Source organism: Amia ocellicauda, chromosome 1, assembly GCF_036373705.1.
Source record: "Amia ocellicauda isolate fAmiCal2 chromosome 1, fAmiCal2.hap1, whole genome shotgun sequence".
Classification (NCBI taxonomy): domain Eukaryota; kingdom Metazoa; phylum Chordata; class Actinopteri; order Amiiformes; family Amiidae; genus Amia; species Amia ocellicauda.
In genome coordinates this window covers 59428455-59456016 of record NC_089850.1, presented here as the reverse complement: position 1 = coordinate 59456016, position 27562 = coordinate 59428455, and the positions used below count along the sequence as shown (strand labels likewise).

Below are 27562 nucleotides of genomic sequence, written 5' to 3'. Positions count from 1 at the left end.
GAGTCTGTGACTCTGTGACTCTGTGAGACTGTGACTCTGTGAGTCTGTGACTCTGTGAGACTGTGAGACTGTGAGTCTGTGACTCTGTGAGACTGTGACTCTGTGAGACTGTGAGACTGTGAGTCTGTGACTCTGTGACTCTGTGAGACTGTGAGACTGTGAGTCTGTGACTCTGTGAGACTGTGACTCTGTGAGACTGTGAGACTGTGAGTCTGTGAGACTGTGAGACTGTGAGACTGTGAGTCTGTGAGACTGAGTCTGTGACTCTGTGACTCTGTGAGACTGTGACTCTGTGAGACTGTGAGACTGTGAGTCTGTGACTCTGTGAGACTGTGAGACTGTGAGTCTGTGAGACTGAGTCTGTGACTCTGTGACTCTGTGAGACTGTGAGACTGTGAGACTGTGAGACTGAGTCTGTGACTCTGTGAGACTGTGACTCTGTGAGACTGTGAGACTGTGAGTCTGTGACTCTGTGAGACTGTGAGACTGTGAGACTGTGAGTCTGTGACTCTGTGAGACTGTGACTCTGTGAGACTGTGAGACTGTGAGTCTGTGACTCTGTGAGACTGTGAGACTGTGAGTCTGTGAGACTGAGTCTGTGACTCTGTGACTCTGTGAGACTGTGACTCTGTGAGACTGTGAGACTGTGAGTCTGTGACTCTGTGAGACTGTGAGACTGTGAGTCTGTGAGACTGAGTCTGTGACTCTGTGACTCTGTGAGACTGTGACTCTGTGAGACTGTGAGACTGTGAGTCTGTGAGACTGAGTCTGTGACTCTGTGACTCTGTGAGACTGTGACTCTGTGAGACTGTGAGACTGTGAGTCTGTGACTCTGTGAGACTGTGACTCTGTGAGACTGTGAGACTGTGAGTCTGTGAGACTGAGTCTGTGACTCTGTGACTCTGTGAGACTGTGAGACTGTGAGTCTGTGAGACTGAGTCTGTGACTCTGTGACTCTGTGAGACTGTGACTCTGTGACTCACCTTTGTGCTGCAGCCAGTTTGTATTGTAGCCGCCAGCTGATATTGTTTCAGTTCAGGTGCTGAGGTAATGCTGCCGCTGTCCCTGAGAGAGTCGGAGTTCTCCACTGCCTTGGGGTGTGTTTTCATGCAAAACAGAGGATCTGCGTGTATCTCCCGTTAAGAAAACACATATATTTTTTATAAGTTCTCGTTTAAGTAGTTATGTTTACAGTGATATATTGGGGGGGGCAAATAATATTTTTCCCAGGACGGGGGGTCGTGTCCCTATGGTTTTATAAAGGGATCCACCTGAACCTGGTCTTTAGCTCTCTAGCGCCCCTGCCGGTAGTGGAGAGAAGTGGCAGTGCGGCCACTGGGCACAGAATTGGCAGTGCAGCGGGTCTCAGGAGAGAAGCGCGGAGCACCAGAGGCGCTGGACCGGAGTCCGGGGTTCGAGCGGCGGCTCAGTGACTCTTATAGCACTGAGCCGGATTCATAGGGGCTTCAGAGGAGCTGCAAGGTGTGTCCCCTGCATCTGCAGCATAATTAATCAGCTATACACACGACATCTTGTCACTTTACAACCCCTATAGGATGCCTGCTAAATCATTAATTAATAATAGCTTCATTCATGGAACCATTTTCTCAGAAATGGTTCCAAATGTGGTTGTAAAAATCAAAAGGTGCTGAACAGAACCCAAAAGAACCTTTAGTGTGGAATTTTGAAGCTGCAGTAACCATCCATAGATTGTAACATTAAATACTACTGCTACTACTTCTAATAATAATAATAATAAGCTGACGATATGGATTAATTTTTAATTGAACAGACTGTAGCACGTATTACAGTAAACATATTGTCCGCTGACAAAACAAAAGCCCTAACAAGCTTGTTGACCAAGCGATGCTCAGGAGGGGCTTTGCAAAGTGGTTGAAGTGAATCAACAGGGTTTCCACAATTAACGCCTTTTCCAAATTAATTAAAAACTATGCAGCTGGTGCTTAGATTTATAACAATGTCTTGATATTGGTGGAATTTGTGAAACAATGAAATTAAACTGCAATTTGAAAACTATAGGCACTTACACTTATATGAACATAATAATACAAACATGACAGACCTAGCCCTCTAATTCACTGGATAAAACAAACAAACAAATGAATCAATGTAACCATGCATTACGCACATCATCCAATAGGGATGATTCTGCTGAATCGACTGTGTTAATTGAGAGATCGCAATCGCAGCTGTTTGTTATTTACGTCCAGCCCTACATAAAGCAGGAGCATGGCACTGCCTATTATCACTTTCTGGCTTAGTGAGTGAATGAGGGTTTAGTGGTTATTGCAGAGGCATTTGAATTCTGTTGCGTAATCTGCCCTTTCTAGTGGCTTTGTCACTTGCTTGTTCTCTGAAATGAAGCTGTTCTGCATTGCTACCCACCTCTGTGTAGGAATATTGTTGCCAACACTGATCTTTGCCAACCTTGACCCTGAGAATGGACCTTTAAAGGAATCCTCTGGCATCAAGACTCTCTCTCCAAGCACTACCATGTTCTCCCCATGTTCATCCAGGCGTCAGCTCCTCTGGTAGACCCAAAGAAACTCCGTCCGGCTGCTGGCAGCGAGCCCGTGCCAGATGACCTGAGGCACCTCCTGTTCCCTGGTGACAACCTGCGGAAAGGTGTGCATCCCAAGAAGGTCCAGAACCGAGGTGTTGCAGTGTGGGGAGACTACAGTAAGATGTACGTGGCAGTGCAGAAGAACATCAACGGCTTCGGGTGCAGGCCTTCGGAGCTCATGCTGGGGAGCTGTGCTGTCGGTAAGACCACTGAGAACTACTACTACTTAATCTATGGGCTGAACGAGTGTGGGAACAAGTGATCAGTAAGTAGCTGTGTGGTTTTCCAACCTGTACTGTTCCATGCAATGTGTTTTCTGGGAAGTAATGCTAACGGCATAGCCTTGATGCTGGTTCCTGTATCTTCCTATTGGTTCATCCCTCTTCCATGGTGTCCAACTTACTCCTGTACATCATTAATGGCCAACTGGTATACTCCAACACTCTGCGCTACTCCCCGCCAACTACTTCGGACCCAGTTATCCGGGGTGTGTCCTTCACTGTGCCCGTGCAGCTAGTCTACAAACCGTATGGATTTGCTTCCAAAACTACAAAGCACTTGATCCTTCTCTAACATAGATGCCAACTGCACCAAACATGGTGTACTAAACCATGCTGTGTACTCTGTTCAGCTTATAGAGATCACTGTCTAGAACTTGCCCTTGGTTTTCGATGGCAGCTAGTGCCTATGAGGCTTCATCTGAGGTGTAAAGCAGTAACTGAAGTCAAATGGCTGCCTCCTTCCAGATCTGCTCCTCTGTACTGCCTTTGCAGGTTCCACTATAAATACAAAATTGGCTATCAGCCCACATTCCCCCCAGCATGGCAGCACCCTTCCAGGCATGCACAAATTTCTTCAGCTCTCTGAAAGTAACAGACATGGCTATGTCCTGGTCACCACCAATGGTACAGTATCTAATGTTGCAGGCTGCTTGTGTGGGTGTCTGCATGGATGCATAACCCTGCCCTGCTTCCACAGAGCACTGGATCAGACTCTCCCTAAAGAATGTCTACTACCTTGGCCAGCCCATGTACTTCCAGGCCACTGGCTACTTTGCCACTGAAGGGCAGCGGCTGTTCATCCAGTCCTGCTATGCCACGGCCTCTCTGGATCAGCACTCCAAGCCCAGGTTCACCGTGATTGACAACTTTGGGTAAGGCTGTATTCTTGGGTGGCTTAACCAGCTTTCACCTGGTTTTCTGGTCAACCTGCTACTGTCTGCTTGCCCACAGGTGCCTGGTAGACAGCAAGGCTGATGGGTGCCAGTCCAGGTTTGTGCCATACACAAGGAAGGATGTTCTGTTTCACCATTGATGCCTTCCTGTTTCAGAAAACCCTGTCTGAGGTACCCAATGCATTCTGCTATGATTTAATCCACTGCATGACTTTTCCACCACTGCCCTTGGAGCATCCCAGTGCTAGAATGGACTCTGGAAGGAGCCCATAGGTCAGGGGAAGAAGCTGTTCCAGGATTTGGGTCCCATGCCGAAGGAGAAGATCGGCAAGTGGACTCTCAGCCAGAGGAGTCTGCAGCAGTCAACGGCCTGGCAGTGGTAGAGGTGGATTCCTGGGATGCCTATGACTCTAAAGAGGGAACTGTGGCATTGGAGGACTATGTGGCTGAACAGTTTAAAGGTGATGAGTCATTGTGGGAGAGCTTTCATGAGGAGGATGAGTGATTCCAAGTCTAATGGGATGGCTGGCAGGTAAGGGTCTTCATCTCCAAGTGCCTGCTGCTTTGTGGCCCAGGCTACAGTGCTCATCTGCTCTTCCTCTCCCCAGGCCCTTGAGGAATTCCAGTATTTGGATGTTGCAATGGAAAAAATAAACCTTCAAAATGCATCTGGGTCTACTCTTTATTCCAATGACAAAGGGGTAAAAGTAAAAGGGGTGCAGTGGTTTGATTTAAGTTGGACTTGGCCCATGTATTGTAGACTTCACATGGCACAGAGTTCGGCCTGTGTCTTCTGAAACGGTTATGGTTCAGGCTGCAGTTGCTAGTATTCCAACTGATGGAGACTATGGGGACCTTTTTCTATAAAATGTTGTGGACTAACTGAAGTCCACCTATAGCCAAATCTGAATAGTTCCTTTCATTGGCAGTTCACAACCACAGCCAGTACTTCAACACAGGTATCCTCGCTGACTGCAGTCTCGAACAAGAGTGAGCTGTGATGGCTGAGTGGTTCAGGTGTTGGACTTGAAATCCAACAGTATCACACCCCCCACACACACACACACACACCGTTTCAAATCCTGCTCACAGTGGCAGGCATCTCCTTCATCTCAAGCAAGATGAATGAAACTAGTTTAGAGATGACATTGGAATGGCTTCAGAGCAGCACATAGGTATGAATCTATAGAGCTCAAAACAAGGAAAACGCTTGTATTTCTTGTGGTCTTGGACTCCTGATTTCTGTCTGCATCAATTGCTACCCACTTACTGTCCTTTAGCATTCTTTACCTGGTCTTAAGAATAGTTTACATGGAGAGGAGGCCATTCGTCCCATTGTCCATTAATAACCGAGTGATCCAAGGATCCTATTCACTCTATTTTTAAATGTTCCCAAATTGTCTCTTCAGCCACAGGGGAGTTTGTTACAGATAGTGATGCTTCTCTGTGTCAAGAAGTGTCTCCTGTTTTCTGTCTTGAAGCCCAATTTCCATTTGTGTCCCCGGGTGCGTCTGTCCCTGTTGATCTGGAAAAGCTCCTCTGGTTTGATGTGGTCGATGCCTTTCATGATTTTGAGGACTTGGATCAAGTCCCCACGTAGTCTCCTCTGTTCCAGGGTGAAAAGGTTCAGTTCCTCAGTCTCTCAGTAGGACATTCCCTTCAGACCTGGAATAAGTCTGGTTGCTCTCCTCTGAACTGCCTCTAGAGCAGCGATATCCTTCTTGAAGTGTGGAGCCCAGAACTGTCCACAGTATCCAGATGAGCTCTAACTAGTGCATTGTACAGTCTGAACATCACTGCCCTTGTTCTCAATTCTACACTCTTGACAATATACCCCAACATTCAGTTTGTCTTTTTTATTGCCTCACCACACTGTTTGGATGGAGAACGTGAGGAGTCCACATAGACTCCTAGGTCTTTCTCATGCATTACTTCCTCTAGTTCTATTCCTCCCATAGTGTAATTATAGTGGACATTTTTGTTATCTGCATGTATTACCTTGCACTTGTCCACATTGAATTTCATCTGCCAGGTGTCGGCCCACAAGTCCCTTTGAATCTTGATTCTGTAGACTTGCTGTCAAAATGGTCTCAAAACATTTAATCTCTAGTTTGATGAGGGGTATGAATCAGATTAAATGATATTTTTGTTTCTAACAGTTTCCTCTTAAGGTGACGTTTTATATTCCTGAATTTGGAAACCACGAGTTTTATTTATAGGCTTTTTCTTTTTTTGCCACACACATTTGCATGTAGAACTGTATTTGATAAATGCTGATGTACAATCTTCACTCATTCACTGCTGGTTTCTTCAGCTCCACACAATGCAGCTCTATGGCTGATGGTCACACAGCCCTGGGGGTCTCTGTGGCCTGGGGGGTGGGGGGCAGTGAGAGAGGTGAGCAGAGGTGGAGAGGGAGATTAGAGATGTCAGAAGTGGGATTATGCAGGACCCACTCTCTATTTCTGGCCTCCAAAGCTCATTTGCAGGAATTACTGTTGCGTAGGAGAGAGAGAGTGTGTCTCTTTAGCACCGCTCACTCTCTCTCGCGACACCCTCCCTCTCTCACTCGGCTCGTTGCAGCCGCTCTCCTCATTCTTCGCTCGCTTGCTCGCTCCCTCTCTCTCCTGTCTGCCTTCACTGGGGAGGACAGCAGTTTTCTTTTTTTCCTGTGCTGTTTTTTGTTTCTTTGTTTTTCTGCTCCACTATATTTTTCCATTCCTTCTATTTTTTCTTTTTGATCTTTCTGATCCCGGCGGACAGAGGCAGGGACAGACAGACGTGGGCGCAGGATGTTGGCCACCATGTTGACTGTGATGTTTTTTGTGGTGCGAGCAGCTGAACAGGTAAGGAGATTGCCTCCGCGCACCCCCACACCCTTACTTGGAGAGGCACTCGGACGCGGAGGGGCGTTGTCGGGAGACCTGTTGCTCTGCGTGGCGTGTGCTCAGAGAGTTTGTCGTGTGTTTGTCGTGCTCGGAATCGGCAGACGGTTGTTGTGTTTCTGATCGCAGCGCTCTACAGTGAGATCAAGGGAGCTTCATAACAACGCACATGTGTGTGGCTCGTTCAGTCTGTGGAACACACAGCAGAGAATGATGTATCAGTCACTGTCTTCCTTCACAGTAGAGAGAGAAAGGTGTGTGTTTTGGGTGGGAGCTGCAGTGGGTGTGCGAGAATAAATGGGTGGTGGGCAACTAGGGAAAATCTGTACGTCTAACCAAGTTTGTCTGTTCGTCTTGTGATGAACACTCTCTCTGTCTCCCTCTGTCTCTTTCTCAGAGGCGATTCTAGGGTATGTGGGGGCCCCAGGCAAAATAAATACGCCCCTGCTCTCTCTGTCTCTCTCTCTCTCTCTGTATCACTCAGGGTAAGCACAGTGTTGCCAAGCTCTGTGAGAATGAGTGTGTGTCAGTGTGTGGGATCTCATTGTTAATTGTCAGTTCATCATGGACCAGGGTGTGTAGGTGTGCTTCGCAACGCCAGCGGAGGAGCGCAGTGAATGTGCTGGAAAACTTGACCTGCCTGCCTGTGTTCAGCTGTGGGAGGGGGGCTGTGCAGGAGGCGTCCTCTCCCACTCCGGCTCCCCATCAGCTGGTCTTTTCTTGGCCTGCAACTTGGCTGGGCATTGAGTGAGAGCCCCCCCGCCGTCTCAGGCACCCGGTCTGCACAGTCCTCCCCAGCGCACGCCCAACCTGCTTTGCCAAAAGGCCGCCCCCCAAGCTCAGAGAGGGCTGTTACTGTAATCAAACGCACTCCAGACACCCACCACTCTCTGCCTATAGGGATGCCCGTCATCTCTCCAGGGCTCAATGCAGGCCGGGGGCCGTTCCCAGTTGAGCTCTCATGTCATGTCTCTGACCATACACCGTCTCTGATGACGTATAGAAACGCTCGTGGTGGCCCTGGCGTTTGTGCCTTTCGATCGTGGCGTTTTCATTCCTATCTGGCGTCTCTGCTAACATGAGACCCATATGGAACTGAGCTTTCTGGGACCCTCAGGCCCGCCTGCTGGGCCGATCCACACAGGCGCCGCAATTGGAGGGGAGGCGGGTGAGCGGAGGGGGCGAGTCACGGGTTCTCGGCAGGTCCAGAAATACAGGCTTTCGGAGAAACGGTCAGAGGGAACCCAGCCAAAGGAACAGGGCAGCCTGGTGCGCCTCTCAGTTTAGCTGCGCTCTATATAAAGAGCCTTGATGGCGTTAAGTCCTGCGTCGCTCTTGCCAATCTGTGGAGGGGAGGTGTGTGGGGTGGGGGGGTTAGGCACCTCTCTGTCCCTCTAGAGAGTAAGACACCCCCCTCCTCCACTGCAGCATCTCTGCAACTTCTGATTGTGTAGACAAGCTGTTGGACGTGCCTGTCTGTTATTGTAATCCCCTGTGTGCTGAGAGAGAGAATGCAAAACGGAGAGGTAGAGATTAACAGAGCAGTAAAAAGAAAAAAGGTAGGGGGGGGTATGAGGGAGAGAGGATGGACAGAGAATAAAGCACAGAGAGAGGGAGGGAACAGCCAGAGGCAGCCAGGAAGGCAGATATACAGAGAGGAGGGAGAGGTGGTCAGTGAGAGCAGCACAGTTGCCTATCCCCCCAGGACAGATGCCCCCCGCAGCCTGCCCACACACTGAGCCCCGCCAGCTGCCCTGCTCTCCCACTCACTGCCACACGCACGCACACACTCGCATACACTGCCACACATACACAGCGCCACACAGACACTCACTCACTCACTCACACACACAGTCTCGCACACGCACAGACACACACACACACACACACACTGCCACACAGAGGATTGGCACAGTCAGAGCAATGCAGCACCCCCTGCACTGAAGCCGGATTACAATCAGCACCATGCTGAGGTCTGCTGAAGCCTGATGTGCACCGAGCCCAAGGGCCAGAGGACAGGCCAGTAGGGGTCTCTCTTTCTCTTTCTCTCTCTCTCTCTCTCCCTCTCGCTCTCTCTGTGCCTGGATCTGCAGCCCAGCACCCGACCTGCCTGTGTCTCTCAGAGCAGGCTGTCAGAGGGGTGTAGTTTTGGGGGTTACAGCGCACCTGGGGGCCTGGCAGAGCCCCAGATCAAGCTTTCTCAGGGGACCCAGAGGACATGTCCCCCTCTAGTGTAAGGGGACAGGGCAGGACAGGACAGGACAGGGGTTCCTCACTCCTGCCCCAGGCTGTGGAGCTGCAGGTGCAAATGGGAGGCATACAGGTGGGGGGGGACTGGAACCTGGTAACGATTGTCCGCTGTTAAAACAGCTGGAAATGTTCCATTACGGATCCATGTTAGTCCTTGAGAAAGGATGTAAAATGCACAGAGCAGTCAAACTCTCTCCTCCCCCTTGTCTCTCTCTCTTCACCTCACCCCTGCCGTCTCTATCTCTCTTCATCTCACCCTCTCTCTGTCTCTCTCTCTCTCTGCCAGCTGGGCTCAGGGTGGTTCCGCCAGCAGCCCGTGCCCTACATGGTGTACCAGCCCCTGCCCTGGCAGGTCCAGTACGTCTCGCAGAACCGGCGGGGCAGCAAAGTGGACGAGGTCAGTGTGCTGTTTGTGTGGGCTGTATGCTGGACTGTACTGACTGGCTGTACTATATTGATGATTAGCTGTACTGACCGGCTGCTGGTGTGTTACAGAAGGATGGCGGATCGCGGAGGAACAGCGCTGGAGACTCCAATAAGGGTGAGTGACACTGACAACACAGACAGGGCAGGGCTCCGCCCCCTGGGGCCGGTCCAACGAGGGTAATCCCGGGATGACGCTCTTCCTTTGTCCAGCGCTCAGGGTGAGACCCCCAGCCAAAGCAGATTGGCCTGATCTGAGCTGCAGGGCTGATGCTAATTGGATTGCAGGGCATTACGCACATCCGCCCCCCGCTCTTACCTGGGACTCCCCTGTAGAAATCAGTGGCAGAAACTCACTTGTAGACTTTGCCCTTGTGGGTTCTTGGGGGGTCTCAGTGACATGACTTTCTTGATATTGTTGTTCACTGTATTGTACCTCATCATCGTCTCTCACACTCCCTTCCTCCTTCACCCCCACCCTGTTCCTCTCCTCCCCTCTCCTCTATTTCACCTCTCTCTCTCTCTCTCTCTCTCCCCTTTCCCTGCTTCCACGTTCGCTCCTCTCCCCCCTCCAGGCTCCAGCAGTGGTGTGAACGGTCAGTGGTCCGGACTAGGCCCCGCCTCCCCGGAGAAAGCGGCCGTCACCATCCAGACGCAGTACAGGAAATACCAGCAGAGGAAACAGAAGGGCAGCAAACACTGAGACACACTGCTGCCCAGCCCGGCCCAGTCCAGCCCAGCCGACCCGGGAACCAGGGCGTCCTGAACCACACACCCTCACATCCAACACAACTGCACACACAGCTACTGCCCCCATGTACACCCCTCCAATCAACACCGGCAGCGCCACGGACAGGAACAGAGGGGCTCTGAACACACAGCAGAGGTCTGGCCTGTACTTACTGCTGCTCCTCTCTCTCTTCCCCAAGATCTCTCGATATCTATGCTCCTGTCTCTGTACAGCTCCACCCTCTCCACACAGCCCCACCGTGACCTCCAACACGACACACATGACCACAGCCGGCTGATTGGTTAAAGGCATTGCAAACCAAACCAATCGGATCCCCTCCCTGGCAGGATACAAGAAAGCGTATCTCACTGTCTCTCTCTCGTGGAGTTTACCAAAGAGGGGCGTCCTACTCTACTGCTCATCGCAGGGTATTTACAACCCCTGACACAATGCAGTCCTTCTCGGTAACTGAAGAGGCACCCTGTGCATGGCTTAGTATGTTGGGCCAGTTGTGCTGTAACAAATTTCTTGGCACTTCAGTATTTTCAGCATATACTGCACCTACACCTCAAATGCTGGGCTAAAGAAACACCACACACACACAGCTGGGTTGCATGTTAAAACCGCAGACACACACTGCACCACAGCGGGCCTATAGGAACAGCACACATGCTAAGAACAGCGCATGCACACGCAAGCTCTGCCATCTACCCCACTCTGTATATGATGTACTGTGTATGAATAAAGCTGCTCCCGGTGGGGTCCCTGTGTGCGCCTGTGTCAGTACACTGTCAGCACTGTACAGGCATCAGGGCTGTAACCCTGAGCAAACACAGCACACCTACCTGCCTGAGCTGTCCCACTCTGTCCTCCTGTCTAGTCTCCTTTCCTCTCTCTCCCCTCTCTCCTCTCTCTGTCTCTCAGTGCACCCTAGAGATGGGCTGTTCTGCTGGGCTCTGCTGACACAGTAAAGAAGCTCATTACTGTCCAATTCCTCTCACCCTGCTCACTGCAGACCCCCCCTGACACTCAGTCCGCAGCTGCAGCTCCGGCCCCACATTGTCCCCACACTTCACAGACACAGCTGCACCCACCACTGCACCCACCTGGAATCCGCCAATCCCACAGTGCGGAGTCGCCGCTGGTCCCCTGGGGCCCGTGTGGCCGTACACATGCAGATCTGAATCTGAATGAGACGGCATGTGGCCGAGCCCTGTCCACACAACCGCAACACAACTAGCACCCACGGCCAGTCGGGAGGTCCCCCTCTACTACACGTATCTAGACAGGAGGACTGTCCAGGATCAGGCTATGTGCTCCCCTGTCAGATTCCAGACACCACCAACGCCAGTGTTGAGTTTAAACTGGTTTTAAACAGCCCTGTGTTTACACTGGCTACTAAAATCTACTTATACATACAATAAATAAATAAACAAATGAACTAGATATCCTGCCGTGATCCTCAGTGCTGGAGGTCCTGGTTCTCCTTCCAGTTGTGCCCTCGAATGACTGCAGTGGATGAATAAATGTTTTATTCTACACCGGTGGTCTCCAGCCCTGCCCCAGTCAACCTTTATAGGTTTGTAGGTCACCCCCTACACCGCCTGTTCCTCAGGACCAGGAACATGTGTCAGTTATGTATCTCTAAATCCCGTACCCTCACCTGGGGGGCTGTGGGGGGCTCTGGCTGAAGGGTATCCGGGGTCTGTAATTCGGCAATTCTACAGCAGTGCTTCTGTACCCTATTCCTGGGGGTCCTCTCTCCTGCTGGATGTGCGTCCCAACGGAGCTCCGGATTACTGTGTTGAGACCTAAATTGAACTACTGATGGGCTTTATTGTACTTTTGAACATGCATGACAAAACGTGGGCAGAATTCATGTAATTTTAGGTTAAACTCGACACCTCAACTGCTTAAAGTCATTCAACAGCACTTATGAGGCGAATGATGAGTTCAATTAATGGTTCAGCTTTGGGTTGACCCAAAAATTACCAGGGTGGGGAACCGCTGCTGTAGATGACCAGCAGAGCTTCAACACACCACCGATCAGAGACATGTGACCCAGTCTTCTGCAGACATGATTTTAGGGTGACCTTTCATACTTACTGGCCTGGGGCTTTGCAGGACCAGGGCTGGACACTCATGGTCTACATCCCAGCTACTCCTGGTTTAACACACACTCTCTTACCAAAAGTATCAGGAATATGGACAGATATTGTCGTTGTCCCCCAACCCAGAAGGATGACATGAGTGTCAGCAACACAAAAACAGCAACATGGAGAACCCAGACCGGTTTCTGCCACATGCAGGCGGCCGGTGTTTCACAGATCAGACTCGGGTCTCATAGAAAGATAGCTTTTATTGCACAAGGTGTTGGATTACTCTTTTTTTTTGTTTTGTTTTCATAGAAAAAAAATGTATTGTTAAACACAAGCAATTGCAAATAGAAGCAACTTTTCAATAAAGTTCAGGAATCCTTTCTTCAATTTTTTTTGTCTCGTTTTTTTTTTTGTCCATTTTCTCTTTTTTTTCAAACCAGCAAAAATATTCAGAGCATGCAACGCCTTTTTTCTCCAAGAGAAAAGAAAGAAAAAAATAAAAACAAAACCCAACGCAAAATCCAGAATTCTCTGAGAAAATGAAAAACAACGGACAACATCGAAAAAATTACCTCAGAAAATAAGGTAAATTAAATAAACCCCCGAAACAAAACCATAAAAATTAAACCAAAAATATTAAAAAAAATAATTTAAAAAAGGTAAATAAAAAAGCCAAATATTATTAGAATTGAAGTTAACTGGGATTGTGTGCCCCATTCCTAAATCAAGGTGTAACTTTTTTTTCTTCTTTTATTTTTCCCCATTTTTAATTTATAACATCAAACCTTTTTTGTGCCCTGGATAATTCTGAAGATGAAGAAAATAGTTATTATTTATACAAAAGAGTTTCATATTTACAAGTCTTTATTCGTAGTTTATAAATAATGCTGGGAGGGGGCGGGAGTGAAGGGTGAGGGCAGGGTCTGATTGGTCGAGGAAGGGGTAGGGGAGGCGACATGGGCAGGGCTATATATGGGCAAGGGGAGGGGATTGTTTCCTGACTCCTCCCGCATGCACGCCCTCTTGTGCGTGATTGGGTCAGAGCTAGGGAGTCCCTGATTTCGATTGGCTGAACTGGCCTGCTCTATCGCGTGACACCACTGCCTTGTTAAGGAAGTGTAACTCACTGTTGTCGATATCATTATTATGATAATTATGATAATTATTCCTTGTAAAAGTACAGAGCTCTCAAGATCCAACGTCTGCCAGCGTGTAGGACGGAGGCGGGGGATATGTGCAGTGAGGCAGGGTGACATGGCGGAGGCCCTGAGTCGGGGGGTAGCTCTCTGACTCACAGACAGGGGGCAGCGTTGGCCCAGATGCTGTGCTGGGGGCCTGACTCCCCCACGCACTCCCCACTCACGCCAGCAGCTGCACTTGTGGCCCTAGCAGGTTGCAGTGCTGCCGTCACAGTGCGGTGTTCTTCGAACCCAGGACCTCGAGGGCCTTGTTTTCCTTCCGCCCTGAGCTCTGAATTTTCTACTGAGCTGCTTCGCTACAGAACTGAATCAGCCGAGGCCCCCCCGGCTGTGATTCAGGTGATGATTTATAGGCACCGATCGCCAGCGCTGGATTGCGGCCCTGGAAGACTGGATTGGAAGAACACAGAGACGGTGGCTTTCTGTAAAATCATCTGCTTCAGTTGTATCGCCTGGAGAGGAGGCAACCAACCGGGCTGGGCCTTAAACCACGGACCCCTAGACCCACTCCCTCCTGTAATGGTCTCCATTGTCCAAGAGGAGTTTTTGCTCGCCTCTCCTTTGTGCTTAATGGGTTTCTCCTCTGGCCTTTCCTGTCGTGTGTGGTGTTATCGAGAGGTTAGCGCTAGTGTTTTGAGTTGTTCGATTGTGGGTAAAGCGCCCTATGGCCACTGGTGCCGGGGGGGTGCTTTACTAAATGTGACTTACACTTAAGCGGAGGCAAACAGTGCTGTGAGTGTGAGGCAGGCAGACACCCCCCCCACTCCAATCCGCTAGCAGATCCGCTCCTGTCAACCCGCGGGGGTCCGAGAGCTTGGGGGACGGGCGGTGGCAGCTAGAGGGGAGGATCGGACCCCACTGGGCAGCGGGGTCCCTAAAAATAGTCTCCACTCACTGACGAGATCACTTCTCTATCAGGTTGATTATTGCTCACATGTGCAATTAAAAAGCTCCCCCTCCCTGTTATTGCCGCTGCGCTGTGGTGTCTGCCGGCCGCGTCTGGGGTCACACAGTCTCCTGCTCACCTGGACGGTGCTCCTCTACACTGAAAGGCGGGCGGTGAACAGTGACCGAGAGCAGAGATCAGTCTCTCCACCGACTCTCACTTCCCTGTCATCTAGTGTGCGATTTCAAGTGTCCCTAATCGATTTGCAAACTGGGGGAGGGGGGTGTAGAGTGCCTGAAGGAACCATGAATCAGTCCCAGACTCTCCACCCATTCCTGCCGACCACGCTCTCTCTCTCTCTCTCACACACGCGCACACGCACACACAGTGAGCCTCCTTGGGTAGGAACCGGCTTTGTCTTTTGTCAAAATACTGGAGAATATGGGATATCTGACACTGTGGCTCCATTAAAACTGCTCAGGAACAGAGCTAGGAATATGGCGTTCAGGGTGCTGTCACCACTGCAGAACAGCTGTGGAAGGAGTGCGGGAGACAGGCGTGCAGGTCGGACCGTGCCGTAACACTTGTAATGCGACAATTAGGCTGCTATGCTATTGAATGGCACCCGTTTATAATCAGGGGTGAGGGATTCCTGCACTACGGTGACAGAGCAGGAATCTGGGCCTGCTGACACATACACACATACACACGCACGCACGCACACGCTCAGGGGGGCAGGTGGGCTGGCGAGGGGGCGGGGGGGGCCTGTGCGAGCTCCTCAGAGCTGGCGATTGTCTTGTCTTTCCCTGTTCCAGGCCACACAGTGTGCATTTCAACAGTGTATATAGAGATCTATATATATAGATAGATATAGGAATATGTCACTACTCTGGAGGCAGTCTTAAACCGCCCTTCGATTGCTGCTGATTGGGGGTGGGGGGGTTAGAAACTGCACCCCTCCCTCTAGGCTACTTCTTCAACAGTGTGGCTTCCCTGAACCAAGCTGGGGGCAGGAGGGGGGGTGGAAAAGGGGATAGAAAGGAGTGAAGGAAGGCTACTCCGCTGCAGATCTCCGAGGAGGGGTGTCAGGGGGGAGGCTGCAGGGCGATCACAGTGCAGATTGAGTGTTTGCGAGGGGGAGGGGAGCTGGGGGGGGCAGAGGAGAGGGCGGGGGGGCTGTGTGGTTGTGTGCTTCAGTGTCTCAGACCACAGGGGCCCCGACCAGCTCCTGCCACAGCCGACGGGCGGCGACTGTCGCGGTTTCTCCCGCTGAAAACTGTGCTTAACGTGACTCTCGACATTGGAATTTATTTATTCCGTAACCCGCAGCAGGAATTCGCTCCGGACGGCGGCGACGCTTGGAGAGGGTGTGCCCTGCGGACTGTGCATCTCCGGGCCGTATCGACCGGTCCGGATCGTCGATGGACTCGGTGCGTCCCCCTCCACACGACCCGTCCTAGGAGACCCGGTCGTAAGGGAGTAACCATGTAGTGCAACTCCACGTCTGCGACCCAGGGATTGAATCCGGTGAGAAAGAAAAGAAAGTGGATGGAGGGAATTGTTTTCGGCGCCCCTGAGGATCGTGCATCTCCTCTCACCCACCGGCAAACGGGGAGGACATTGTCGCGGGTCGGACCCCCCCCAGCTAGTGCACGTGTGTTTCATCAAAACAAACCATAATGACAATCATAATAATATAAAAAAAAACATAAAAAAACCCCAACAATCAAAGCGACGGAATCAGAACCTTCGGAAAGAGTCCATACCGCTTCCATGTAAAATAATACCAGATGTGTTCTTTTTGTTTGTTTGTGTGTTCCTTAGAAAAAACAAAAAGAAAAGAAAACAACACGGAACCTGTGTGTTATTGATTAGTACGGGAAAAAAGACAGAGAAGCTCATTGTAATCAAACATAGCTGCTTAGACTTCAGTCTTTGAAGGTGTTCATTTTTTTATGAGTGTGGCGGAGAGAGAGAGAGAGAGAGAGAGAGAGAGAGGAGGGAGGAGGGACCTCTGGCCAGTTGCATAAAGAATTGTCAGTTAGTTTTCCCCCTTTCGGTTTTCCTTGAGCCGAAGGCTGTGTCGACAAACCTTAACACGCGGACGTCAGTCTCCTCGCTGAGGGAGAAGCTGCTGAATTTATACTGAAGTTACTCAACACTGAAGGTGTCGTATGCAACCGACCGCCCATTTCCACTGTGTCCAAACGGCCTGACTCTTGATGGAGTGGGGCGCTGTGAGCCCACAGTAGAAAACAGAGAGAGAGACAGAGAGAGAGAGAGAGAGAGAGCGAGGGCAGGGCGGGTGGCAGAGGAAGGGGACTGGGCTGGCGTGCTCTCCGGAGAGGAATGTGAAGAAGGAGAGAGGAGGCGAGAGGGTGGGGGAGCCCCTGTGTGTGAAGATGACCCCGGTGTCTGTGGACGCACCAGCGCACCCCCTGCAGTGCCACTACACCAGTGTGTAGCTCTTGGAATAGGCCCCAGCGCCCTGCTTCTGCAGTCTGCCCAAGCCCGCCGAGCTGCCCTCCAGCAGCGAGTCTCTGGAGCTGGCCATTTTGGTGGCAGCAGTGGGATTGACGCTGGCTGAGGCGGCGGCCGCTGCGGCGGCGGCGGCACTGGCCGTGGCGCTGGCGGCTGCGCTGCCGGGCATGGTGAGTGTCCGCTGGGGCAGGGTGGCCGTGCCCGAGCCCCCCCCCAGCCCCATGCCTGGGTGGCCCAGGGTGAGGGCCTGCTTGCCGCCGCCGCCCGGGTCCAAAGTCATGTGACGCGCGGCCTGTGTGTGATAGGCCCGGGCCGCCAGGCTGCGGATGGAGGCCTCGCGCGGCGGCACCACCGGACACGGGTCATGCAGCTCCGGCTGTTTGCGGAAGAATGGGTCCGTCTTCATGTAGAGTGGCAGGTTACAGTAATCGCCTGCGACGCACAGAGAGAGGGAGGAGTGGAGAGGGAGGCAGGGGGTGGCCGGGAGAGAGAGAGAGGGAGAAAGGGGGTGGTGGAGAGAGAGAAAGTGAGGGAGAGGGAGAAAGGGGGTGGCGAAAAGAGAAAGGGGGTGCCGGAGAGAAAGAAGGAGAAAGGGGGTGGTGGAGAGAGAGAGAGGGAGAGGGAGAAAGGGGGTGGCGGAGAGAGAGAGAGGGAGAAAAGTGGTGGCCGGGAGAGAGAGGGAGGTGAAAACGGGAGAAATAAGGAGAAATTAATCCAAGAACCAGTTGTAGGAACAGAGAACAACAACTATCTAACTGCCTCCTATAACTCCAGTGAAGGCTCTCCTGGCCGATTCAAGAGGCAGCCACCGCTCCGCCGGTGAAGCCGACACTCACTCTTGTTGGCACGGTGGGGGATGGGCACGGCCACGTTCTTGCCGCGGTCGTAGTCCTGTGGCTTGGGTGGCGAGGCGGTGAAGCGGCAGATGCCGGGCTCCGAGGGCGTGCTCATGGAGGTCATGCTGTCGGCGTTCTCGTTGGTGCCCGTGGTCATCTGGTCGGACGAGCTGTCGGAGATGAAGCACTCGGTGATCTCGAATTTGGCGTGCTGCAGCTGCTCCTCCAGCTTGGCGTGCTCGTAGGCGCGGGCCAGCTCCTCGTACGTGGACGACGCGCTCTCCGTCGACACCATGCTGTTGCGGCCCTTGTCTGCGGGGGGGGCGGAGACGGTGAGCGAGGGGAGGGTAGGAGAGGGGAGAGCATTGCAGTTGATATGAACTGAAGAGTGGATTTGTGTGAAGTGTGCTTTGGCTTTAGTATTGTGTAGCGTGCGTATATTGTCAGTGAATACAGAGTGGGTGGACATACTGCAAATTGCAGATACAGACGGGTGACAAATTAAAGGAAGAACCAGAATAAATGAGTGGAGAAACATAACGAATGCAGATGCCTCCAAACAGGTGCACTGCATGATACAATGAAGCAATTAACATCCCATCATGCTCTGTGGCGTGTATAAAATGCTGAGCAGACCCAGTTGACCTTGATTTTGGATCAAGATGGCAAGAGGAAAGGATCTCAGGGACTGTGAAAGAGGGGTTGTTATTGGGGCACGAATGGCAGGAGCTTCAGTCACACAGACGCTCAACTGGCTCGTGTTCTGGACAAGTGGGCGAGGGCATGTGTGGGACACAGAGAAAACGGGACAGGCCTGACTGCTGGACCCCTACAGTGAGGGGGTCCGGAGGCTCTGTTATGCTGTGGGGGGCATTTTCCTGGCATGGCTTGGGTCCACTTGTCCCCTTAGAGGGAAGGGTCACTGCAAACCATTACACAGTTATTCTGAGTGATCACCTTTATCCTATGGTGACACATTTCTCTCCTGATTGGAGTGGTCTCTTCCAGGATGACAATGCCCATCCACAGGGCATGAGGGTCACTGAATGGTGTGATGAGTGTGAAAATGATGTGACTCATATGCTATGGCCTTCACAGTCACCAGATCTCAACCCAGTTGAACACCTATGGGAGATTCTGGACCGACGTGTTAGACAGCGCTCTCCACCACCATCATCAAAACCCCAAATGAGGGAATATCTTTTGGAAGAATGGTGTTCATCCCTCCAGTAGAGTCCAGAGACTCTAGGATCTGTGCCAAGAGCATTGAAGCTGTTCTGGCGGCTCGTGAGACCTCACTGAGACACTTTATGTTGGTTTTTCCTTTAATTTGTCACCCGTCTGTATGTGTGTGTGTGTATTGGATGGTTTATATACTGTACTGACGTGTGTACATCACAGTGTAAGTGAGTGTGTGTGTATTGGACATCACAGTATGTGTTTGTGTGTGTGCAGTGTGCGTGTGTGTGCAGTGTGCGGTACCTGTGTCCTGTGACAGGCTGGCGCTGTAGCTGTCACTCTCGGTGACGGTGATGCCGTGCTGGGAGCCCACGGTGCGCCAGTCAGAGGTGAGGGTGCGGGCGGGCGTGGAGGCCTGGCACTTGGTGAGGGTCCACTGGCTTGAGTAGCGATTGCGTGTGCTGTGGGCCGACTTCACGCTCTTCCTGGACACGGGGTCTGTGGGGGGGCAGGGGAGAGGGGCTCAGCCGAGTGTTGTGCATAGTTGTGATGCTGCCCACTTTAGATACTTCAGGCACATTGAAATACAACAGTTTTGAACACAATGATACGTCATTACAGTGAAACCAGCACGTGGTTTTGCTCTGGTCATATGACAAATCTTGTGTATTTTCTTGTACAGTATCTTTCTTTTCTCCATAACTTTCTGTCTTTTTCTGTTGATCTCTCCTCTCTACACCGGAATCACAGTTTATAAAGTGAAAGCACTTAAACACAGTCATGGCAGAACTGACACCCTGGTGCCCCCATGTGGCGCAGGGCCAGACTGCGGAGGGACTCACTGGTGCCGGGGCGGATGTCCGACATGTCAATCAAGGGGCCGGTGTTCTGGATGAGGGCGGGGTGATGCAGGGACACGCCCGTGCAGAAGCTCTGCGGGTTCACTGATTGACTGAACTCGGTGTCCGTCACTGGGATGGTGGCCTTGTCCTCTCCTGTCAGTCAGAGAGCGGGACAGGATCAGTTCTCAGATACAGTATGTTTTTTACAGTACAGTTTTTTAATTTGATGTTCCAACAGGCAACTAACATGTTCACACACACATGCATACAAACACACAAACACACGCATGCATACAAACACACACACACACGCATACATACAAGCTTTTTGGCATTAGCGGATTGACAGAGACAGACAGGGGGCCTGAGAGACAGACAGACAGACAGACAGACAGACAGACAGACAGACAGACAGACGGCCTGAAGGACGGACAGACAGACTGACCCAGCTGCTTGATGCCCTCCTTGTCCTCGATGAGCAGCTGCACGCGGGGGATGTCAATATGGAGGCGCGGGCCCTGGGGGGGGCCCTTCACCGGGGTGTCAAAGCTGCGGTTATTCTTACTGCTCCGGAGACACAGAGACACAGAGAGAGTCAGACACACCGTCAGAGAGGGGCGCTCTGCCACGTTCCCCCTCGCCTCGCTCCTGAGCGCCGGACCTGCATGGCAAACGACTTCAGCAACACTGACGTCACTTAGTCACGCCAATGAAGCTTACTGAATCTGATTTTGAAGAGAGACAGAGACACGGTCACACACATACAGAGACGCAGACACAGAATGAGACGCACAGATATTTAGAAGGACTAGGAGATTCATACAGACAGTCAGACAGATACGCAAAGACGGGAAGTCACAGAGACACAGAGAAACGGAGACAAAGACAAAGACACAGTGGGATGCAACAGGACAGGAACGGACTGGGCTGTTTGGTCAACACACCGGTCGCATTTGAGCAAAGCAGGCTGTGAACTCTGAAGCTCATTGGCTGGCCTAGACCAATCACATCACAGTCACCAATCAACAGCTGGAAATGCCCTTCAATTGCAGAATCATGACATCTGTAGCTCTAAAAAAGACCAATCTTAGCAGATGACACTAAATAACGGGATCTCGTTATTTAATCTGCTTGTTAGAATTCGTTCTCTCCGTATCTCCCCCTCTGTCTGCGCCTCGTACGAGGGCAGGAGTGAGAGCAAGGGGGCGGCGCTGTTAGTTCTATCTGTCACTGGGAGGGATAGAGAGACAGAGAGAGGGAAAGGAAAGGCACCGGAGAGGGAGAGAGTGTGGGAGAGTCCCGGTACAGGACCGGCGGGCACTTTGGGCAGGATGCAGTGATATCTGATGGGTGAGGTTCCAGTATAGTGGCCTTACCTGATGAGCATCTCAGCCAGGCTCTTGGCATCTGCAAAAAAACAAATCCACACATTATGACGTGAGGGAGGACAGTCAGAGGGCAGTGAGGCATGCCGGCAGGGCAGTCCGGGGGGGTGCCTGCTAATTAAGGGCTCGTTCACACTAGAGGTCTGTTTCGTATTCAGTGCGGTTTGCTTCGTTTGGAGAAGAGTGTGAACAACAAATTTACATTGGTGAATAAACCGAACTGAAGTGAACCGAGACCCCGGAAGAGTTCAGTTCGCTTGGGAAACTTGATGTGATACTGAAAAGTCTTCAAAAAGTCTTTTTCAAACCAGAAACGAACCCCACATTTCATCCAAAAACATGTAGTTTTGACTGTACAGTACCAGTTAAGATAACATGCATATTTGTTCATTTACTTATTGTTAATGGTAACATAAGCTTACAACAATTGGATATTGGGGTATATTCAGGGACACTGGCCCCTGCTGAAATCTGATTGGTCCCCTGAGTGCTCCACCCCAGTAACTCTAAAACTGTCATATAATGCATAGTCAATTTCCCTTGGTCATATTCTGGACAATGGGGTTTCTTTTGCCAAATTTGTAATTTTTTAGTGTATAACGTGCAGCAAGAATCCAGGCGAGAGAGGAGCAGTTATGACACCCGTGTTGCTGCTGTGGCACTCTGCTCTCCACCCCGCATGTACATTTTTGGTAAATTGATCGTTTAAATACTCTTGCTGTGCTGAATTTTATTTCTGCTATGACATTGACAATTTGATGAGTGGTGATAGCTACTACACTAGCTTAGGGTTACTATACATTCAGTTTTTACCGGACATGTCCTGTTTTTCAGTCCTGTAATCTCCGTCCCACCGGATCTTTTCGGTCAGACATGAATGATGATGTATGAGGTGATAGTGTTTGCCTGTGTCAAGCGTTTTTGAACAACTATTGGTTGTTAATAAATGACTGACGTCTGTAAAGACTTCAACAACCAATCAGGAAGGTTTTATTTCATTGGCGCGTTAACCGTTTACAAAAGGAAAAGGTGAGGTTGAGACGTGAAGGGAGAGTGTGAGTGAGAGGACAGAACTGACTGACATGGCATGATTGCGGAGGCGATTATGAATAGAAAATCAACAGGATGTTTTAGATATTTTCTCTGAAGAAATGGCGACAGCAGTGACAGACGCGGGTCACAACTTTCTGTACAGTCTCACACATTCTCAAATCACGAGTGTTTAGTTGTTACTGTTTCTTAAATTTGTACTATATTACCTTGTTATAGTGTTAAAATGTATTTTCATATAAATCGTGTTTTGGTTCTGCAAAGTTAATATTTTTGTATATACATTTATTAACTAAAACAAACATGCAAATATATATGTATTTTTACCATACAACCATGCTGTATTTTATTTCACCTATTTTTATATATTTGCACTGCATATAAGCTTAATATTACATAAAGGTCCAGGGATTGAATGTTAAACTTCTTGTTCAGACATGCTTTTGGAGTGTCCTGTTCATTGACAGTTCGGATGTGGTAGCCCTATCTAGCTCCGGTTATCTCAACTCATTATCAGTGCAGCAGTAACTTTAGCTAATGGGTTAAAAGGGGCTTCTTAACACACAGTGCTAAATATGCATTCCAGTGATTTTGGGGGTTGTGTACCCATTCTGTCCAGTCACGCATTTTCTTTCTTTATTTTTGCATATTGAGGGTCCCTATTTTGTTCAGTAACATAATTCCCTCTTGAGCTGAACAAACACTCAGGGATGTGTCCATATTGAAGCACGTTTGGGGGTGAGGCGAGTGTAATAATCACGGCCCCCTTATGGCCCCCCCATTTCCAAAATCCTAGAATCGCCCCTGGGTATATTCATCAAGGGTGTCAAAGGTATTTCGCTAATTTTTTTCTTAATGGAATATAATGCAAATTAAAGTGAATACAGCAGAGCGTATGATTTGATCTGAAGATACCACGTGGGAGCGTGTCCTTTTTCAGTCATTTTGCGGCTTGTTTGTACTTTTGTTTGTGTGAGAATATAAGAGTCAGAAATAACTAATTGCTATAAAAACCTTAATTTAATGTATGATGTAAAGCAGCACTATGTTTAAAGGTATGGCAGAAGCAGTAAAATACTCTAGATGGATATTTAGGGACGCCACACTACTGTGTTATTGTATATGTCATGCAAAACAATCACCATTTGGCAGTGCAACACTGATTACAATATCCACAAGTATAGCAGCCTGTTGTTGTGTTCAGTAACTGCACACAGTGTTTAAATATTGGATGCGTTCATGATACAGACAATTGTCACAGACGAATGAATGAATCTCTTTGCTGGTCAGATCTGCGCACATCCTGCACAACGTGAACGCACCCGTGTTTTATTCGGTTGTGTCAGAAGTAGACTGTGTTAGACTAGTTATTTGTTATTGTATGCGTTATGCTGCCATTTCTTATATGCACTAATCATGTAAAATGTAAATATCCTGTGTTTTATTCATTCAAAATTAACCGAGCTCACTTGATTATTGCAATGCAAACACAAGCGATCCGAGTCCTGAGAAAACACGGAAGTGAACCACGAAAACGCACCCGAGTTCCCAAAGCACCTGAGCACGTCTGAAAACAAGACAAGTGTGAAGAGCAGTACACTTTGAAACGAACCCAGTGTGGGTCACTGTGGCCCTGGACTGTGCTGTGCTGTACTGTTTGGCAGGCTGCTGTATTGTATCTCCCTCTATCTCTCTCTCACCCCTCAGCCTCTTCAGTCTCTTCTCTTTGCGCTTCTTGCGGATGATGAAGAGCAGCGCCACCCCCAGGGTGACCAGGATGACGGGGCAGGCGATGGTGAACAGCTTCTTCACATCGTCCCCTTCCCCGCGTGCTGACTTTATGGGAGGGATGGTACCTGAGAGAGAGAGAGAGAGAGGAGAGAGGGGAGAGAGGAGAAGGGAGAGGAGAGAGAGGATATAGAGGAGAGAGAGAGGAGAGAGGAGAGAGAGAGGTGAGAAAACCAAGGATGGGAATATAACAGAGTTATAGGATGCAATGTCTTCACAAAACAGCCTTAAAATTGCTTGGATCTTATCTGTATTATCATAGTGTGTCGGTGCTGGTGTGTGTGTCGGTGCTGGTGTGTGTGTCGGTGCTGCTGTGTCGGTGCTGGTGTGTCGGTGCTGGTGTGTGTGTCGGTGCTGGTGTGTGTGTCGGTGCTGGTGTGTTGGTGCTGGTGTGTGTGTCGGTGCTGGTGTGTGTGTCGGTGCTGCTGTGTCGGTGCTGGTGTGTCGGTGCTGGTGTGTGTGTCGGTGCTGGTGTGTGTGTCGGTGCTGCTGTGTCGGTGCTGGTGTGTGTGTCGGTGCTGGTGTGTGTGTCGGTGCTGGTGTGTTGGTGCTGGTGTGTGTGTCGGTGCTGGTGTGTGTGTCGGTGCTGGTGTGTTGGTGCTGGTGTGTGTGTCGGTGCTGGTGTGTGTGTCGGTGCTGGTGTGTCGGTGCTGGTGTGTGTGTCGGTGCTGGTGTGTGTGTCGGTGCTGGTGTGTTGGTGCTGGTGTGTGTGTCGGTGCTGGTGTGTTGGTGCTGGTGTGTGTGTCGGTGCTGGTGTGTGTGTCGGTGCTGGTGTGTGTGTCGGTGCTGGTGTGTTGGTGCTGGTGTGTGTGTCGGTGCTGGTGTGTTGGTGCTGGTGTGTGTGTCGGTGCTGGTGTGTGTGTCGGTGCTGGTGTGTCGGTGCTGCTGTGTCGGTGCTGGTGTGTGTGTCGGTGCTGCTGTGTCGGTGCTGGTGTGTCGGTGCTGGTGTGTGTGTCGGTGCTGGTGTGTCGGTGCTGGTGTGTGTGTCGGTGCTGCTGTGTCGGTGCTGGTGTGTCGGTGCTGCTGTGTCGGTGCTGGTGTGTGTGTCGGTGCTGGTGTGTGTGTCGGTGCTGGTGTGTCGGTGCTGGTGTGTGTGTCGGTGCTGGTGTGTCGGTGCTGGTGTGTGTGTCGGTGCTGGTGTGTGTGTCGGTGCTGCTGTGTCGGTGCTGGTGTGTGTGTCGGTGCTGGTGTGTGTGTCGGTGCTGGTGTGTTGGTGCTGGTGTGTGTGTCGGTGCTGGTGTGTGTGTCGGTGCTGGTGTGTCGGTGCTGGTGTGTTGGTGCTGGTGTGTGTGTCGGTGCTGGTGTGTGTGTCGGTGCTGGTGTGTTGGTGCTGGTGTGTGTGTCGGTGCTGGTGTGTGTGTCGGTGCTGCTGTGTCGGTGCTGGTGTGTGTGTCGGTGCTGCTGTGTCGGTGCTGGTGTGTCGGTGCTGGTGTGTGTGTCGGTGCTGGTGTGTCGGTGCTGGTGTGTGTGTCGGTGCTGCTGTGTCGGTGCTGGTGTGTCGGTGCTGCTGTGTCGGTGCTGGTGTGTGTGTCGGTGCTGGTGTGTGTGTCGGTGCTGGTGTGTCGGTGCTGGTGTGTGTGTCGGTGCTGGTGTGTCGGTGCTGGTGTGTGTGTCGGTGCTGGTGTGTGTGTCGGTGCTGCTGTGTCGGTGCTGGTGTGTGTGTCGGTGCTGGTGTGTGTGTCGGTGCTGGTGTGTTGGTGCTGGTGTGTGTGTCGGTGCTGGTGTGTGTGTCGGTGCTGGTGTGTCGGTGCTGGTGTGTTGGTGCTGGTGTGTGTGTCGGTGCTGGTGTGTGTGTCGGTGCTGGTGTGTTGGTGCTGGTGTGTGTGTCGGTGCTGGTGTGTGTGTCGGTGCTGCTGTGTCGGTGCTGGTGTGTTGGTGCTGGTGTGTGTGTCGGGGCTGGTGTGTTGGTGCTGGTGTGTGTGTCGGTGCTGGTGTGTGTGTCGGTGCTGGTGTGTTGGTGCTGGTGTGTGTGTCGGTGCTGGTGTGTGTGTCGGTGCTGGTGTGTCGGTGCTGGTGTGTGTGTCGGTGCTGCTGTGTGTGTCAGTGCTGCTGTGTCGGTGCTGGTGTGTCGGTGCTGGTGTGTCGGTGCTGCTGTGTGTGTCGGTGCTGCTGTGTCGGTGCTGCTGTGTGTGTCGGTGCTGCTGTGTGTGTCGGTGCTGGTGTGTGTGTCGGTGCTGGTGTGTGTGTCGGTGCTGGTGTGTTGGTGCTGGTGTGTGTGTCGGTGCTGGTGTGTGTGTCGGTGCTGGTGTGTCGGTGCTGGTGTGTCGGTGCTGCTGTATCAGTGCCTGTGTGTCAGTGCCGGTGTGTCAGTGCTGTGGCGTACTCACTGCCATCGTAGTCCAGCGTGGCGAACTGTGATGTCTCGTTGCCGCAGCCAGCGCTGTTGCAGGCCTTCATCTTCAGCTCGTACCAGGTGGCCTCACGCAGCTCAGCCAGGAACACGTCGGCGGAGGTGTTGGTGCGCAGGACGTGCCAGGCCCAGGTGCCCTTGGGCCGGAACTCCAGCAGGATGGCGGTGATGGGGCAGCCGCCGCTACTCCAGCCCTGCAGGTTGAGCCGGGCGTGCGTGGAGTTGATGTGGGTGAACAGGTGCTGGTCCTTGTTGAACTGGGGCTCTGTGGGGGGGGATACACGCACACACACACGCACACAGAGACAGACACGGGACACGAGTCAGGGAGGCTCTAGAGCAGTGAGGCAGCTTGTGTTAAGGGCTGTGAGGCAGGGTGTGTACAGGGCAGTTATGCAGAGGGTCAGGGCGTCAGTGTGTGCCATATGGGCTCTCCGCTGACGCCCAATGTGAAACGTCAGCTGCCAATTATGTCCAAAACCTTTGATAGGAGTCATGGGGGAGGTGTGTTGAGTGGACAGGGCGAGAGTTTGAATTGTACGGAGCGGGAAAGACTAGGGGCATTGATCGAGACAATGTTTTCTCTTCAGGTTTGTTATTTATTAAAACATCAAGACTTTCACAGACGTGTTGTCGAGATCCTGTGTGGGGTTGAGTTACGGGATCCAGGGCTGTTCCATGGATCTGAGCAATGGCTAGACCAGAGCGGGTTTACATTGAAAAGACGGAGACCGAGGATGATTACGATCAGGTTTGGGAGTCTATTTGTTTCTTTTTTGTTCCCTTTTGAATACCTCTGAACTGTTTTGTGCTTCGATATCTAGTGACTGGAAGCTGCTTATATAGGTATTAGGACTCGCAGGGAGGAGATCGGGGTTATCCGTGGTTTGTACAGTCAGCGCTGAAGTCGTGGATAGTTTTTTTCATTTGGGACTGTTGTTAACGTGAAAGATCTGCTGCGGGACTAATATGCTTTTTAAGCATTTATTTTCCTACACTAATAAGAGCAACTGCTACCTTTTCTACAGAAACTGTAAACGGACATCGGATGAAAACAAAGGGCTTCATAATTCGGCTGCTAATGAACTTTGTTTTTTTAAGCAATTAGTCTTGTGTTTGGGAGTTTGTGATGTTATTTTAATAGATTTAAATAAAATTGTTAATGTCTTGTTCCTTCACTTGCTCCTGCTGCTACTAACCTGTTCTTGTGTCTGTCTGTCTGCCGGCCTGTTCTCGTGCTGTCTGTGTGATTTAGTTTTGTTCCCCAGTTTTGTTTCTATTTGATGCATCACTGCCCTATTGCTGTGCAGGGTGAAGCACGCATGCCCTTCACATAATGCATTTGCAGCTTCACCTGATGGTACAACAGTTCATTTCAGAAAGGTGTTATATACTGAAAAGTTATTTATATCTATTTATGT

At 51.0% G+C, this 27562-nt stretch overlaps 2 protein-coding genes across 2 annotated transcripts in view; one reads left to right on the top strand and one right to left on the bottom strand.

Moving 5' to 3' along the window:
- Nucleotides 1-6289: 6289 nt before the first annotated feature.
- On the top strand, nt 6290-12532 carry LOC136755093 (uncharacterized). Its single transcript, XM_066711492.1, has 4 exons — nt 6290-6604; nt 9180-9290; nt 9389-9434; nt 9892-12532. The coding sequence occupies exons 1-4, from the start codon at nt 6551-6553 to the stop codon at nt 10017-10019; spliced, it is 339 nt and encodes a 112-aa protein (XP_066567589.1). The 5' UTR covers nt 6290-6550; the 3' UTR covers nt 10020-12532.
- The window catches only part of dscaml1 (Down syndrome cell adhesion molecule like 1), a 131485-nt gene continuing 116310 nt past the window's right edge, over nt 12388-27562 (bottom strand). Inside the window, exons 26-33 of the mRNA XM_066711480.1 lie at nt 26119-26406; nt 23704-23859; nt 20945-20975; nt 20014-20132; nt 19569-19721; nt 19030-19224; nt 17548-17859; nt 12388-17143 (exon numbers count right to left, since the gene is read on the bottom strand). Of these exons, the coding sequence (XP_066567577.1) occupies nt 16680-17143; nt 17548-17859; nt 19030-19224; nt 19569-19721; nt 20014-20132; nt 20945-20975; nt 23704-23859; nt 26119-26406 (1718 nt within the window). The 3' untranslated portion in view covers nt 12388-16679. The remainder of the gene's footprint in view (nt 17144-17547; nt 17860-19029; nt 19225-19568; nt 19722-20013; nt 20133-20944; nt 20976-23703; nt 23860-26118; nt 26407-27562) is intronic.